Source organism: Equus asinus, chromosome 1, assembly GCF_041296235.1.
Source record: "Equus asinus isolate D_3611 breed Donkey chromosome 1, EquAss-T2T_v2, whole genome shotgun sequence".
Taxonomy (NCBI): Eukaryota; Metazoa; Chordata; class Mammalia; order Perissodactyla; family Equidae; genus Equus; species Equus asinus.
The window spans coordinates 153266003-153282752 of record NC_091790.1 but is presented as its reverse complement, the minus strand read 5'-3'; the positions used below and the strand labels follow the sequence as shown (position 1 = coordinate 153282752).

Genomic DNA, 16750 nt, shown 5'->3' with positions numbered 1-16750 from the left:
CCCAGAGGCCTAGTAGAACCCAAGGATAAGACTCGCTTGAGGCTCTTAAAATAATGTTGCCTACAGTTCCATTTCTCCTTACAATACCCTTCTGACGATCCCAGATTATTTTCTCTTATGGGAATTCGAATGCTCAGTGAGGTTTTGTTAATAGCATGAAGCAAGGAAAATGGTGTGGGCTAAACCTACGTATGTTTGTTCCAAGCCCATTTTTCTTTTCATGAGGGTCTGTCATTAATGCTACTTTTTATACCCGGAGGAAATAAAGAATACCCCAGTTAGTTCTTAAAGCAACACATAATAGAAACAACTGGATTTGGGCCAAATCCAGTTGCTGACAATAGAATTGCCTTTCACAAGAGTATAAATCCCACAGTGCTACAAGTATTCAAAAGGGGACTGCTTGTTGGGGTGTGGTAGGACAGACTCCAGGCCGGGAAACGGAGGCGGACTATAACCATGATCCCAAATGTTGGTTTCAACTTTAATATTTTTTGGAACTCTCTTTCCTTTTTAAAAACTCCCTGGTTGCCTGGACTTTACTCTCAGTTCAGTTATTCAAACTCTAATAACCTTTAAATATTATTTTGAGGAACCCCCGGGCCAAGGAATCATCTTTACCCTGTTGAGCGTATTGAGCGCAGCTGTCGCGGCCACGAGCGCAGGCTCCGCCTTGAGCAAGTCGGCCTCACACTCTCTCTGCTTCTGGGACACTTCAGTCTGAATGGCTGTCACCTAATCAGAGAGGGAAAGCACACAAACCCACAGACACAAATTATCATCTCTCTAATGAAAAACGCAGGCTGACTCAGATGCACTGCTCAATGTTTCATTTGTGTATATTTTGAAGAGGTGAGGAATTTGTCGTAAGGACTAATTTCCCTTCAGGCACAAAGCTTTGTATATGCGCAAAATACACAAGGACAAATCCCAACACAATGGATTCAAATATCAAAATGCTCCAAGAAGGGTTTTGACTGATTTAACTATAAGGTGCCACTAATAATAAAGGCGAGGTTAAGCAATTCCTCTGTTCTTTCATTTTCTCTTTCAGAGAGTCCTGGCCAAGTGAAAATCCAGGCTGGCTTAGTAACCTAGACCACAAAATATTCTTGCTAGAATTCTCTCAGTTTTACTGACATTTGCCTAAAAGCCACACTGGCTACTCTTTAAGAATAGATGTAAAAGCTTTTTGGTTCAACTGGCTAGAAGATATTGTTCTATTCTGAGCATGCTTAACCACAGATAGAATTTTTTGTGTGCGTATGTGAGGAAGATTGTTGCTGAGCTAACATCTGTCCCAGTCTTCCTCTATTTGATATATGGGATGCCACCACCACATCGTTTGATGAGCAGTGTCTAGGTCCATGCCCAGGATCCAAACCTGTGAACACCAGGCCACCAAAGCAGAGCATCCAAACTTAATAACTATACCACTGGACCAGCCCCTTAGATAGAATTTTTATAAAGATGAATTATGAGGAGGGTGAAAGGCGTGATTAGGCACACGTGTGTGGCGATAGATTGTAATTAGTCTTTGGGTGTTGAACACAATGTAATCTACACATTCCAAATACATTACAATGTACACCTGAAATTATATAATGTTATAATCCAATGTTACTGCAATTAAAAAAAAAGATGAACTATTGGCTTCTCTAAGGATCTAGCAAGAAACTATAGCTGCAACAGCCCACGTCTGTATCGGCAATGGAACCATGACACTGACGTCCATTCTACTGTTGAGGGCCCAGTGGCACCTTCACATGCCAAAAGGGTGCTGCACCAGCCTCCTGACATAAACACGTATAATATGGAGACAGGGAAGCTGTGCTGGTAAACTTGAAGCAAAACAAACTGAGAATGTTTGGAGCTTTTATCCTCCTCCTCTTAGGACACCTATAGAATTGGAATGGCTAGGAAGAGTAAATTTTTAGTCCTTAGCAGAAATCTGAGTTTCAAAGCTGTGGCACCAGGCACCAGGATCCGGGCACCGTGGGGGATGGCTCCTGCAGTGATGGTGATTGTGGAATAGAAAGTGTGAACAAAAGTGCGTTTCTTCAGATGTGTTTGCAATGAACAGGTTTAACTATACTATAAAATTAAACACTGCTCACAACAAATTATGTTATCTACTACAGCTTCATTAGCAGTAATTACCCTTCTCCTGATTAACCATTATTTTGCTGTATACTGCACCTTTTATGAACATAATTGGTTCAGGGTAGATACGTGAGCGCCTGCTAATACATACACAGCTACTGTTAATGTAAATAAGAAAACTCTACATGCTTATTGAGAACTACTCCAAAACCACAACCTACAAAACTGCTAGGAACGGACCATGAAAATTCTAAGAATACTTACATTTTCAGTGTGCTAGAGAATACCATTGCAGACGAAAGAGAGAGTGTGAGTGAGCGAGATACTATTTCAGGTTTATTTATTTTCCATAAGGATACAATGAATCTATAAATGCTGCTACCATTTATAATAGCATCATTTTAAATTGGACTCAGGATCATGGCTTTTTAACACTAGAAGAGACCTTAAAGAGTATTTCTTTTAAGTGTTATTTCTATGAGACTGGGAGTTGCTACTCTTCTCCTTCTGACTCCTTCACTGTTAATGGAGTACTATTCCTTTGGGTAATTTTTATAAACAGGGCAATCTTGAAGATTAAATAAAAACCCACAAATGGAAATGAAAAAAATACTCTAAGTTGGTCAACTTATTTCTCATTCACAATACCTCTCACCCTCAGGTGAAAGGATACTAGAGTAGAGAAGATGCTGTGTAGCTTAATGACTTGGGAAGCCTTAGTGTGCAATTTCCTCTGTCCCATGGCTCCCAGGTAGTGATCAGCAAGACTCAACCTGGAGAAGGAGGGAAGAGCTGCATAGAACACTTGGGGTGTATGCTTTCCCTCCACCACTGTCTGTTAAAGCAGAGATACGGAGCTAGTCCCATTCTTCAAGACACAAGAACTTTTCTGCCTTCTGTTGTCAAAAGCTCCTTGCAGATGGTGGATAAAATTTTAGTGGTTGTCACAGAGAGAGAATAAAGTCACAATAACTGCTTGTTATTGAATTGTGACGACCCAAAATTCATACGTTAAGCCCTAACCCCAATACTTCAGGACGTGATTCTATGTAGAGACAGGGCCTTTGTAAGAAGTGATTAAGTTAAAATGAGCCGTTAGGGTGGGCTGTAACCCAATCTGACTGGTGTCCCTAAAGACGAGGAAATCTGGACACACACAAGAGACAACAAGGCTGTGCACCCAGAGGAAAGACCGCGTGAGGACACAGCAAGGCGGCGGCCATCTGCAAGCCAAGGAGAGACGCCTCAGAAGAAACCAAACCTGTCAACATCTTGATCTTGGACTTCCAGCCTCCAGAATTGTGAGAAAATAAATTTGTGTTGCTTAGCACCCAGTCTGTGGTATTTTGTTCTGGGAGCCCTAGCAAACTAATACGCTGCTTTTACCTGCCTTTAGACAATAAGACATTCCTGATGGTCCTCCAAAATCCAGCCACATTTGAAAAAGAAACAAACAAGAACTGAAGATCATTCAAAATCAAGGAGGCTGTCCAACTTTTGAAGAGATTATATTAGCCCTGCAATTTGGAAGGTACTTTCATTCATGAGGGTTACACTCTACTCAACCAAGAAAGCAGTTTGAAGGGATGAGGGGATCCTTAGAATTTGTAGCTGATAAGATGGAAGTTTCAAAGATGGAAGAACTAATTTTCACAGGCTTACTGGTGCTTGTGTTACTTGAAGTCACTGCTGGCAATGCCAATGGTTTGAATGATTCGATTATTTTATGAATTTGAAACAACAATCTCAACCTGCTTCTCTACATGGGTTGCCAAAACGCATAGCAAGGCAGTCTCTAAACCTCAATATTTGTTTAGTCATATTAAATGTGGCAATGTACTTTTTATTACTTTTTAATTATTTCTCACGCATTAAGCCTTGAGATTCCAACTTCATAGGATCACAAAGAGGCTATATACACCCCTTTAGTAACCACATAGAACCTAGCACACTGCTGAACATATGACAAATGTGAGTCCAAAGCACATACTCAGTGTTGTTTAATTCCTGTACTCTATGTGGTTTAATTACAAATAGACCTTTCTTCCATGACCACCCAATTTAAAATAGCTCCTTCCACCATCGCTTCTATTTGATTTTCATCAGAGCCCTTATCACTGACTCAAAATATCTTGTCTACCAACATGTCACATGTCTCCTGTCAGTCTTTCCCATTACAATGGAAGCTCCAGGGGGACACCTTGTGTGTCACATATCCTCAAGAGTCTAGACTGGTGGCAGGCAAAAGATAGGTGCTACGTTAGTCTCTGTTATTTATAATTAAATTATGCCTCATGGATAAAAAGGAAATTTTCATATTATTTTTATTTCTTTGTATGGATTAGATATAAAAACATAGTAAGTGTCTTTTTCATGTTTGAAGAACTTCATGAAACAACCTGTCAGATGAATTCTAATTTGCTAAAACACTTTTTGTCTTTGTGAGGATAATTTTGCCTTATGAATTCACAGGCAAAAATACCTCTAGAGTACTTGTTATATTTTAAGATCTCTAAATGGTATCTTCAGAGATGGGTTATGATATTATAATTGCTAGAATATCACATATTTGTGTAATTCCTGAAAAATATCCTCAAGGTAGAATTAGCTTATGATAATCGCACCATGTGTGATACCTAATTGCTTAATATAATAATATACTTTTTAGGACATCTCACACTTATCTGAAACTCAATGGAAACATTTATTACCAGAATTAGGAATTATACGCCCATTGGCCATGCCAAATGTACCTTATCTTCAATTTCAAAAATCAGGTTTTTAAAAAAAAAATATTTATCTAGAGTTTTTTCAATATATTTTTCAAGTCTTTAGTTGTGCAAGCTAAAGGCAAACATGCTCAATACACATTAGAAAAAGAGAAAAACAACTCAATTGTATATGAGTTGTTACACCACTGGAAAAACTCAAATATTTTCTGGTCTCATAAAATGATAAATGGCATAATGGCTACTGATTCAATGGCTATGCGAGTGCTCATAATTTACAATTTTTTTATTAAGTAAGCCTTGATTATAATCTTTTGTCTAAAATAAGAGAATTTACCTGGCACTTATACATTTATTCTATTTTTAAACAATTATTTATTAATCATTTTGTTTACTGTGATATTTCTTTTGGGAAATAAGATACGCAAAAATAAAATACCTTCCATTTGTAGCTGAAGTTGTGGTTAAAGACAACAGACGTTATGTTTATTTCAGAATAGCTGGAAACTCCAGTACAAAGAGAGCAGAATCTACATGATCTTAGAAGTAATTGTTTCCAACAATAAGACGTAATACAGAATACCTGGGCCTCAATTGAATCAGAAAGAACAAATTTAGCTTAGGATTTAATAATAAAATCAAGTTATGTTATTAAAATGCAAAATTGGAAAACCATCTTGCAAAGTGATGGAATGGGCTTTGTTAACAATTGAGTTGTTCAATTTGCCTAAAAACTGAAAACCTTTAGAAACCTCAGAGGTGACTTCCTGACCTTTACTGTATTACAAATAGGCCTGATGTTCAAGATCCACATCCATTATATGCTTGAATGAGCTCAGTATTTATTGTTCTTTCATATCATTAAAAGAGCTAAAAGGTTGGGAAAATGCATAATGTAAAGAAAGGTCAAGTGGTAATCGTGGTGTGAAATGCTGTTACATGTGTAACTATAATAATTCTTTAGATTTTATGCTCCCTGGAGAGGAAGTTGTTCAAAATTGTTCACCTACAAAGGTTTATTTTGTGCTAAATATAGCTCAGCGCTCTAAATGGTGGAATGAGCCTGACCTTTCGCTCCTCTGCATCGGCGATGGCCTTTTCCCGGCTCACTTTCTCTGTCTGAAGCCCGATCTTTGTGATCAGACCTTCAGCATCGTGATTTCTCAGGTGCAACTCAGCTTCTTGAGAGGCAAGTCTGGCTTTTAGATCTCCCACCTAAGGGAAAAGTCATTAGTTTGAAGTCACTTGCATTGAGAACAACAAATATCAGCTATAGCTTATTTTTTTAAAATGAGTTCAGGGATCCCTAACGGTTTGTATCTTGCATCTGTTTCCACTCTGACTTGACTTTAGTCCCATGTGCAAAAATGCAGCCCCATTTTTTTCCCATATAGTAACAAATGGAATAATGTTTTCTAACAGTTTAGTGGAAAATGTCCTTAATTTATGTCAGCCCCAAATAGACGTTTATCTTCTCAACAGTCTGTGCGGTCAGGGAAGCATCAACAGCAGTTCCCCCCTCCCCCTAGCACATGTCACTGAGCACATGTCACTCATACCCCCTGCTTTTCTTGTCCTGCGCAGTTCCAGCTCAAGGCAGCAGAGGCCATGGGATGACTTGCTTGGTGACAAGCTGGAGGACCTATGCCTTGCACCTTCCAACAGAAAACTGCTGGAAGCTTCAGACACGTTGAAGACATCCATATTCCTTGGCTGTTACCAGTTTACTTAATGAGTTACTTATTTTGATTGAAATGTCCACAGACAGGTCTTATCTGGGCCCACAAAATGAGAAATGGCCCTCCTGATTTTTTTCACCTCATATGACATTCAACTTCATACCTACTAAGAAGGCCAAACCACAAGTGCCCTGTGGGGATCACTATGGTGTGGTCGAAAACCCAGTGAGCATCCTAGGTTTGCATTCCTCCTCTCAGCCCCTCAACTAAATAACTTCTCACAGCTCTTGAGGAACTCCATCATTCTGAGGCATAAACAAATTCATCTGCTCTAAAGAATGATTCTGTGCATTTTTTCAGTTGGGATTTCATGAGGTTCAGAGGGCACCACTAGGTTCCTGAATCTGAGGATCAGGCAGGAAAAGCAGAAGTGAAGTGCTAGAGAGAAAAATGTGACCCAGCTCTCAGAAACACATGAAAGCAGCTTTGATATCATGATCATTAACTCTTCATTCCATTTAATTTCTAGAAATATAAATATTACTATTTTTTAAAAAACCATAGACGCAAAGAACAATCATAACCATTTATTCTGACTCAATCGCTAAAAGTCCTTCAGTGATTTCTTCTCGCGGAGCAACATCCCACTACTACATCCAAGGACTCTCCTAACCCCCATGTCAAAGAGTTTGTTTACACTCTATGTAAAGGCATGTTTACCACTATGACAGCTCCCTGGACTAGTATAGTTTAAGCTGGGAATGATTTCGTAGGCTCTCTATGAACTCAGAGTAACAATGTACAGTGACATTTGCTTCTCTGTTTTTTTAGCCATGTGAAAGCAGTCATATGTTAGACCATAATCAAAAGATTTCTCCAAGAGACTAGGTGGAATCTTATTTGAAGCCCCAATTTCAGTTTCTAAGGAAGCTTCTAGGTCTGAAATATCCAAAGTGACTCAAGCTCTGGATGCGAGGGCTTATCTATGAACTAAGGCTATCTGTGATGACCTAAGCTGACATCTAGAGCGGGGATATGTGGCTATAAAAGGGGTTTACAGCCTTATTGCAATAAATGAACAGTGCTAAGCTTTAGACACATATCCTAGAGGACACAGCTCCAATGTGAAGGCATTCGGCTCCACACACAAACTGATCTGACACTATAAGGCTTTCCAACCATCCACATAGAAAACTATACTTCCTTTTCATAATAAATTGATTAAAAAACAACTCTTCAGGAGCTATTTAATATTCCAACTACTCTTGATATTATTAAGGGCATTACATGCACAAATTCCTAATGAAGAGAAATCACCAGTGGTCCTTCAATCAAGACTTCACATATCTTCTGAGACTGGCCTGTTGTTTCTAGCCGAGACAGGGAGACGCAAAGCAGCCCTGAACGTGGCTGACACCAGGAATCGGCTGTCCCTTTCTTTCTTCCTCTTCCCCACCCTCCGGCCCATCAACACATAACTGAGATGACTATTAAGAAACCACAGATCTTCTCTCTCTCTTTTTCCCTATGACTGAGATGCTGCCACCACTGGAATGAAATAGGTTGCTACTCCACATGCTTTTAGCTCTGTTATTTGGGGAGAAAACTCTCTAAGTGTGGCAGGGGCCACTTTTTCTTTGCCAAGGACTGCCCTACAGTATTGACAGCTCAGTTCAGGTTCTGACAGTTCAGGTTCTGTCTGGGACATCATTCAAAGGGACATAAATGCTCTGGGACACAGATCTCCTTCAGTCATCTTCTGTTAGCTTAACAGGAATCCTAGGAAAGTCTTTACGAGGGAAAAAGGTCTTGGTTTAAGTGAGATGGAATTGGAGTGACAGGTAGAAGGAAGAAAAAGGAAAGAAAAAGAAGGCAAAGAGAAAAGAGTAAATAAAATGTGTATAAAAATGAAGAGTAAAGAAAGATATTCTTTGAAAGGTAAGGAAAAGATGCACAAATATGGATATACTCTTTGGGGGCTTCCCAGAAATTACTCTTCACATCACTCAATCCTGGAAACCTCCTCACTCTGGTTTCTCTTTCCCAGTTGTGGTCCATCTACTCACTGCTTAGCACAGATCACAGTGTTTCACCAAAGAGCCATTCCCAGTAGAGGAAATGAAGGGGTAAAGAGGTGGGTGGTGTTTTGGCTTAAGAATGCTTGAAGGACATAGCCAGGGAGGCCTCAGAGTGAAAGGTACCAACGTATGCTCCCCCAACCAGGTTGTGGCTTATTTCTCACTTAGGCACAAATGGGCCACCCAGCACTTTTGGGGGAAAAACTGGCCCAATCTCTTGAAGGGTATATGAGAGTATAACTTGATGAACACACTCTGAAGACACCTATTACATTTCTGGCCTTGAGGTGACCATCAGTCAGAATTTTCTTTCCTCCAGCCCTAGAGCCTGGCTGGCTCAGAGAAAGGCTGGGTCATTCCCCAAAGTCTCCATATTCTCTTATGCTAATTTTTATTTTGGCCAGTCAGAGAGAGCCAGTATGTGACTATGGACAACACACGGGCTTTAGAGTAATACAGATCTGGGTTCAAACTCCAACCTCACTGACTCTTGGCCTTAAATTCTTGAAGCCTCATATATAAAATTACAGTAGCAATACATACTTCTTAAACTTGTTTGGTTTTTAACAATGAAATTAGATGACATGTGTACAGACCCACATGATTAACACTCTATGCTAATTCTCTTCTGATTTACTCCTAAAGGTCAGAGCTACTGTCCTTGGAGGTAGGAGGGGCCTTATGACCGAGGATGAAGGTAACACTGGACTCTTTCATCTAAAAGAGATGGTGGCTAAAAGGAGCAGATCAGACACCAAGGTCAGAGAAAATTGCTATCCTTAGGGACCCCCATTGCAACAATCCTCATCACGTCATCAGCCAGGAAATGATGCCCTCACTGTGGGTTGAGAATCTGAGACCAAAAGGGATTGTAGGTCCATCCTCATGTAACAAAATTCCTGACAATAAGCCGAGAGCACCAAAGCAGTCTGAGGCAAGAGGGCAAATGGCTCCCTTCAACATCTCTTCACTTCCTGCACTGAGGCAGGCCCACAAGAGAAGGTCTCTCCCCAAACCAGCTGTGACAGAGTAACTGGCCAATCCTTTTGTAGGCTTAGGAAAGCAGGAACAGTGTGTTCTTTGTGTCACTAAACTATAAATTTTAGCATGAGGCATTTTAAATAAATGGGTTGAAATGCTCCTTAAAAAGTAAATATTTTTTTTATTTTAAGAGCATAGATTTCACTCAGTAATCACACACCCTGGCCATACCTGAGAGGCTGTGGTTTCTAGTTTCTGGATGCCATTCACCAAGTGCTCTTTCTTCTGGGATACTTCATTTTGTTTCTTCTTCAACAGATTCTTAAACAGTGATATTTGTTCTAGAAAACTCTTTGGGGTGGCATAGTTGTGTCTTCTCTCATTCTGGTAATATCTGGTACTCATTTCATTTACGCTAGTGTGAACGTGTGCCATGAAAAGGCTAATAGAATCTTTGTCCAGTGGCTGAAAACACAAACATTGCAACTCATATGAAATTCTCTCAAGTTAAAACAAAAATGCAATTTACAAAACAGAAGAAAAACCAGCAAAATTATACAGTAGTTTTTTTTTTCTAAAAGCCAGAACAAATTACAGTAGGATCTAGGAAAAGTTATTTAGTCTTTAAGAGACAGCCACAGGATTAGAGAGATGACAATAGAGCATTCAGCTTTAGTAACCTCCTCTTGCCAAGTAGGGCAAAGGATCTTTATGTGCTCCACATATCAATCCCCAAAGCCAACATACGACACAAGCACGGCATTTCACAACTTGATTTTTATCTACCAAGCGTGCAAAAGAGAAAATGGAGAAATTGAGTCATAGTATTCTGAGAAATATTTTTGGTGTTGCTTTCAAATTAAACTTTAGTCAAAGAAAACCAACAACCCTGCAGTCATTGAAAATAGAAAAAAGCTGAAACTGAGAAATACACAGTTTTATAAGAACCCATGTGAAAACCAACTGGATGGTAAGGTATAAAAGTCACTGCTTCTGGAAGAAAAATACAATCACTTCTATTGTCATTTGGAAAAACCCCCACAAAAACACAAACGAATAACTCCCCTTTCAATTACTGGAGAACCCCCACTATACATTCCTTCCATTTTGTCCTCTATGACTTCTGAAGTAGTTTACTTTTTAATTTGTGGAGTCACATCTCCCTCATTTTAATGGTTATTTATTGCATTCTGTACAAGATGAACCAGGTTCAATTAATCAAGGGAAGCCTAAAAATCAATTAATATGAATTAAATGAGCTACACCAACTCTTAGGAAAGTCACACATAATTTACCAAAGTGTTGTCAATAATGCTCAGACATCTTTGGGAAAATTACACACAAGTGGCTGGTGATGCAGTTAAACGTTTCAAACCTGCACCATTAATATCACAACCCGGGGTGCGAGGAGACAGGCCAATTCTTGTTGGTGAAAAACAACTGCTCCTGAGCAACGTCTAAACACTTAGCTTTCCAAAATCCTGAAAAATTCCTGAGTGGGTTTAAAATATGGACATATGGGCTTATTTTGCATATTAAAAATCCATCTCACTAGTAACTAAAATACTGTTTTGAAAGCAAAAGTTAAACAGAGAATGATACAAATCCTGAATATTCTTCCTCTCTACTAGATCCAAGACGTATGCATATAACCAAGTAGTGGACTCAGAATATAAGTGTATAAGGAAGTTCTACAACTTCATATAAAATCATATGCCCTTGGGAATTTTATTTTTAAAAGAACCCAACTGCAATATGAACATGAGGAGAAATTCACCTCTGTCCTGTGTTGTTTTATGTGAACTAAAAGTGAGCACGTATATTTCTACAATATAGATAAATACTTCCCCAGCCAACTGCAACCTCCTTACAGGGGAGAAAAAAAAAAAAGCCCCTGGCCTCTGCCCAACCATGATCCTTATGAGGAGGCTCCTGGGCTGCCCTGAAAAGCTCTCTTTAACAACAGTTTCATTTGTAAATCCGCGATGGAAGAAGTGGTTTCCGGTAGAGCTGGAAGTGGCCTGAGACAACTTGTCTCAATGGGGCAAAATAACTATTGTTATCGGGCTTAACAAAATGGCACAGCATGGGAGACGCGCAGAGCCAGGGAGCAGCTGGTTGTAATTCACACTGTTTTTCAGAAAACTCTAATCGTTCCAGAACAGACCTCTTTGATGACTGGTGGTCTTCCCGGCATTCTCAATTTGTCACTTTCTCTTATGATAAGGTCAGTAGTGACAGCACTTCCTGACATTAACAGCTGTGGCTTTTAAAAGGGTCATTGTAGAACTACTAATTGCAGTAATTTCATTAGCATAAATTATTTATTCTGCCATTCATTTATCCCCAGTTTTCTTGGCGGGGGGGGGGGGGGGGGGCCAGGGGGGCGGGAGGAGCTGGCTGCTGGTGCTGCCGCAGTGATGGCAATACAACGCTGTATTTTTTACTTGTAGAGGCTTGAGTGAAAAGCATCATTCCTGCTACACTGGGCCCCTTAATGAAAACCAGTGGATCCCCTTCTGTCATCATTTAACAGCCAATCATGCTGAAGGCAAAAATAAAAATAAGCAGAGTGCCAATATCGAATGGTTCTAAATCCAAGGGTTCCCCCCTAAGATGCTTTGGAAAACAATGCTGTATCCAACGCACAATCAAATGCAAAGATGGAACTGCTTTTTCCCCACATTAAGAAAGTGTTTAATTACTCCCCTCTCGGTTGGCTCACCGTAAACACAGAAACATAAACAAACCCTGTGACTTGGTGTGACAGTTCTCAGGCGGTGGCAGTCACTGCCACACCAAGTACCCCAGCCACCTGACTCTAAAGCAAATGCCCAGTATGTCCCTGAGGTTGAAAGTGACAGCAAAATTCATATGTGAGCCAATACCCAGAACTAAATCAAATATCATGTTATATAGGATTTTATACCACCCCAAGACCAGTGAAGAAGACTATACTGGTCTGTACTTTTGAATTGGGACTTTCAAGAGTATTGTATTCAAGAGAGGGAAGGAGGGGAAAGGGGGGCAGACAAAAAAAAAAAACTGTTTTCCTTTCAAGTTTAACTTGGGATAATTTTTGTAACATATAACGTCATATACCTACAGTCCATCTTGAAAGGTTTTTCCAGAAATTACTTCTATGTTAATTTGTTTACAGCTCTATTGAAGGATAATTAATATACAAAAAGCTGTACACATTTAATATCTATGTTAATTTTTAATAATTCCAAACTGCTGAGTTATAAAATCTACTATTTGTACTTTTTAGCCCCTTTTGGGGTTGGTAAAAGTGAAGAACATATTAATTAGATACTGTGGTTGTAAGGTTCGTTTATTAAATAAAGAAAATTTAATAACACATAAAATGAGCAGTATTGCATTTGAACACCTCACGTAAGCAACACATAGTGCTGGCTGACTTCCAAAAAAGATTCTGGTGGCAGCCATGGACATGAGGTCCGAACCTTAGGATCTCGGTTAGATTTCCAGGTCTGTAAAGTTGGGCCAATTATTGCATTCTCCACACTTCCTCCTGCCCACAAAATCAAAGGTTAGACTTTGTCACTCTTTCTTACTCTGTTTCTTTTCTTCCTTTCCTTTCATTCCTCTTTCAGAATAGTCAAACACCTGTGCAATTGTCAAGAGCAGGGTTTAAGACTCTGGGCTCCGGTGTCAAAGTGCCGACGGGCCCGTACCTGCTAGTGATCTTGTGCTTTCGGCCTTCATCCCCTCACCTGTTCAACAGGGAAACCAGTGGTGCCTCCTTGAAGGGTTGGTGATCAGAGGTGAAAGCAATGCTAATAAATGCAGGGCAGGGTTACTTCTGCTGTTGGTGGTGATAATAGTACACCAACAGCAGTCGCAGTAAGATCACTACCACCACACAGAGCAAGTCACAAGTGCTAAATGGAGCGCCAAAAGCAGTTTTCTACATCGGATGCTGGTTTTTCATTTTTGTTTATTACTTTGGTGAACGCATTTTGTTGTTAGTTGGCTTGTGCCTTTAAGTTTTTGTTTTAATTTTAGAGACCAAGTCCTGGTCAAAGGCAAGATCAAGTCCAGCATAAGCCAGCAATCTTCCAGATGAGTTTCCAGTCATTGAATGAGGTAGCGTCAACGGTTCTCTGACAGAACATTAAAACAAAGAAGCGACTGAGGGAGGGAGCAGGTCAAACAGAACTCAGCGACCCTCTGACAGCAAGTGGACAAGGAGGACAGGGTGGAGCTGGTTCTGGTGAGACCAGCACTAGAAGAAAGCCACAAAACTACAGCTTGGAGGTAGTGACACCTCCATCTGATTTAGTTAAATTTTCAGCCTAACACATCCAGGTCCCTGGGCAGCTATAAAAATTAGATCCTACTTTTGAGGTGGGGAGGATTCCTCAAGTTTACATAACTGCAAAATCCCTGGAAAGCAGCACTCTACTGCTCTTTTGCAATTCTATTCTAAATTTGATTAACATGCATAAAGCAAGAAATGTATGATGGACAGTATACTAGTGTGCATGTGTAAAGGAGAAAGAGGGTTGAAGAATAGAGAAGGATATTAACAACCACTGGGGCTTTTTCACATCTATTTGGATATAGGCTTAAGCCAGGATGAGATTTAGGCAGATTCAAAATAAATTTAGTAGGGGCTGGCCCCGTGGCCTAGTGGTTAAGTCCAGCACACTCCGCTTTGGCGACCTGGGTTTGGTTCCTGGGCACAGATCTACACTACTCTTTGGCAGCCATGCTGTGGAGGCAATCTACATACAAAATAGAGGAAGACTGGCACAGATGTTAGCTCAGGGCAAATCTTCCTCTGTGAAAAAAATGTAAAAAATAAAAATAAAAATAAATTTGGTTGCATTTGTTTTTAAAACGTCTTGATCTTTTAAAATGACTTCGGTATTCCTCAGGAAAAGGCTATTTTCCCCAAATTCACAGAATTTCTATTGCACAAAGTTATCTTTCTACTTTTCTATTCCCATCAAATAATTCTAATTTATATTTCAAAGAAAAAACTGTACTAAAAATCACTAATGGAATTTCTGCTAACGTGCCTATCACTGACAAAATGTTTACTAGGTTTCACGCTTGGCCTAACATTTTGAAAAGAACCTAGAGACCACTGAAGAAATCACTCTTTAAATATAGCAGTAAAACAACTTTCCTGTTTGAGTGGACATTTTTCACGATCAGTTTGGAAAACAGCAATAAAATATGCCATTCATGTTACTCAACCCAACAACAAGTTCTGGATTGAAGAGGTGGCAGCATGCGGAATAAAGTCATTTCTTGAAAAAGCTAATGACACTGAGCTTGTGTAATTATTTAAAATTCGTATCACATCAAAAAGACAAAGAATTTTAACTTGCCAATTGGCCAACATGCCTGAAAAGGATGGGCTCCTCCATCTTGCTCAGATCTTTACTCTACTCCTTCCAATGCAAATCTCACTCCTCAGTCAGAGAGCTCATCTTTTCATTTCCATTCAATAATTTCTCCTTTCATCAGGCCTTGCTTTCAAGTATGTCTATTATTCATTATGACTTGAAAAGCAAAAAGACTGCTTGTCCTTTAACATGCATTTCTCCTGCCTTTTTTCTTGAACGTTCCTAACTGAGACCCATGCACTTCTCAGTAATGGTTCTTCCCAATGATTTCCTCAGTGTCTTTCTCATAGTATTTGCAACCATATTCCCTAGGACACCCACAAGGCCTTGCCTTTTCTCCCTCCTTACACCGTGTCCTCCCATCTCCATTTCCAGATCTCCTGTGAGGAGAGTACATTGACACAAAGTCTTCAGATAAATACCCAATGGTACTTAAATGTCAAACTATTTTGGTCATTCTGTCAGCTGTCATTTAATTCAATACCAGGTAGAAAAGTAGCATAAACATTTACTTAGACGCAGTCAGCCTGCACCCCTGGGTGCTGAGTTTGTACTGATTGAAAATTATATGTCAACACACACGAAACTGCTTGCCTTTAATGAATCCTTTCTCTGTGGCTAAAGGGGGGTCACCTTGTATAAGTACCTTAGACTCAGCAAATGAGGCCAATAATTAAGAAGTACCCAAATTACACTGATAACTTTCAGTCTTAATGGTAGAAATTAAAACAAAGAAAGCGATTAAATTAGTGCTCATTCAAAAAATTTAAAAGCTATTTTTGACCTCTCCAGGAAAGGCACCACCCATTTTTAGGAGAACATGGACACGTAGCGCTCTGAAGTATAATTATTCTCCTGAGCAACAAATTAGGAAGGTGGGAAAGTTAAACGAGCACACTGCACTGAGATGAAATCATCTGGCTAATTTGTTTCCAGGCATAATTCAGCTCAATAGAAATGGCAAAGTGCTTTTTAAATTCCTATTTGGCACTCAGCGTCCTATAGGAGGCGTCATGGTACCACCAGATAGAGCTTAGCACCTGCCAGGAGCCCTCTGGACTTAAAATGATGCAAGTCCGGCCTCATCCAGCAGATGTCAATGGTCATTGGCATATCAAAGCTCCTTCAGTAGCAACTGTTTTCCAAGTGGCACCTCCTGGGACAGGAGAAAGCTTCCCCCAGAGCAGCAAAGGCAAGGAACTTAAGAAAGTGCTGTGCCCAACACTAACTTAACCCAACCTACCAGCACCTGTTTCCTCCCACTTGAGAAACTGACATTAAGCAACACAGTGCACTGGCCCTTTTCTCTTCCTTACCAAACCACCCTGATAAAACAGAATTTTGCCACTAAAAGATATATACTGGCTCTCACCCTCTAATAAATCGGTATTTTGAACTCTTCTTGTAATTATCAGAAGACAAAATACTGCCCTACATAATTCCAGTAATGCAGTGAACCTAGCGATAGCTTAAGAAACATGTGTTAATAATTGTGACCACTATTTGTCATATTTAATGGTTTTCCAGATTTTAAAGAATAACATCTTTCTAGCGGACTTTACCTAATGCTAGCACTAGTCTCCATTCAATGGGGCTCCTTTGACTCTTCAGGAAGACATGGAATGGTGAGAGCAATGTTTCAGCCAGAAGTCAATCACTCCTGGGAGTGTCCACCGCTCTACTCCTCCGTTCTTGAGGACAAATTTACATACATTTCCCTAAATATCAGAAGTGCTATGCAGTGCCCCCTGGCTGGTGGAAAAAAGTGAAAATTGCTTTAAAAAACGGAATCATACTTT

General features: G+C 39.8%; 1 protein-coding gene across 13 annotated transcripts in view; it reads right to left on the bottom strand.

Moving 5' to 3' along the window:
* Positions 1–16750, bottom strand: part of DNAH11 (dynein axonemal heavy chain 11) — a 295517-nt gene that overhangs the window by 95415 nt on the left and 183352 nt on the right. For 12 of the 13 annotated variants that reach the window (XR_011503420.1, XR_011503427.1, XR_011503430.1 and 9 more), the window contains 3 exons: positions 9802–10035; positions 5901–6047; positions 622–735 (listed from right to left, as the gene is read on the bottom strand). Coding sequence is in view for 10 of the 13 variants with exons in the window: in XM_070510015.1 (XP_070366116.1) it covers positions 622–735; positions 5901–6047; positions 9802–10035 (495 nt within the window). In the remaining 3 variants the exon portion in view is untranslated. Of the gene's footprint in view, positions 1–621; positions 736–5900; positions 6048–9801; positions 10036–16513; positions 16654–16750 lie in introns of those variants that run through there. The other variant, XM_070510059.1, reaches the window with a different exon arrangement.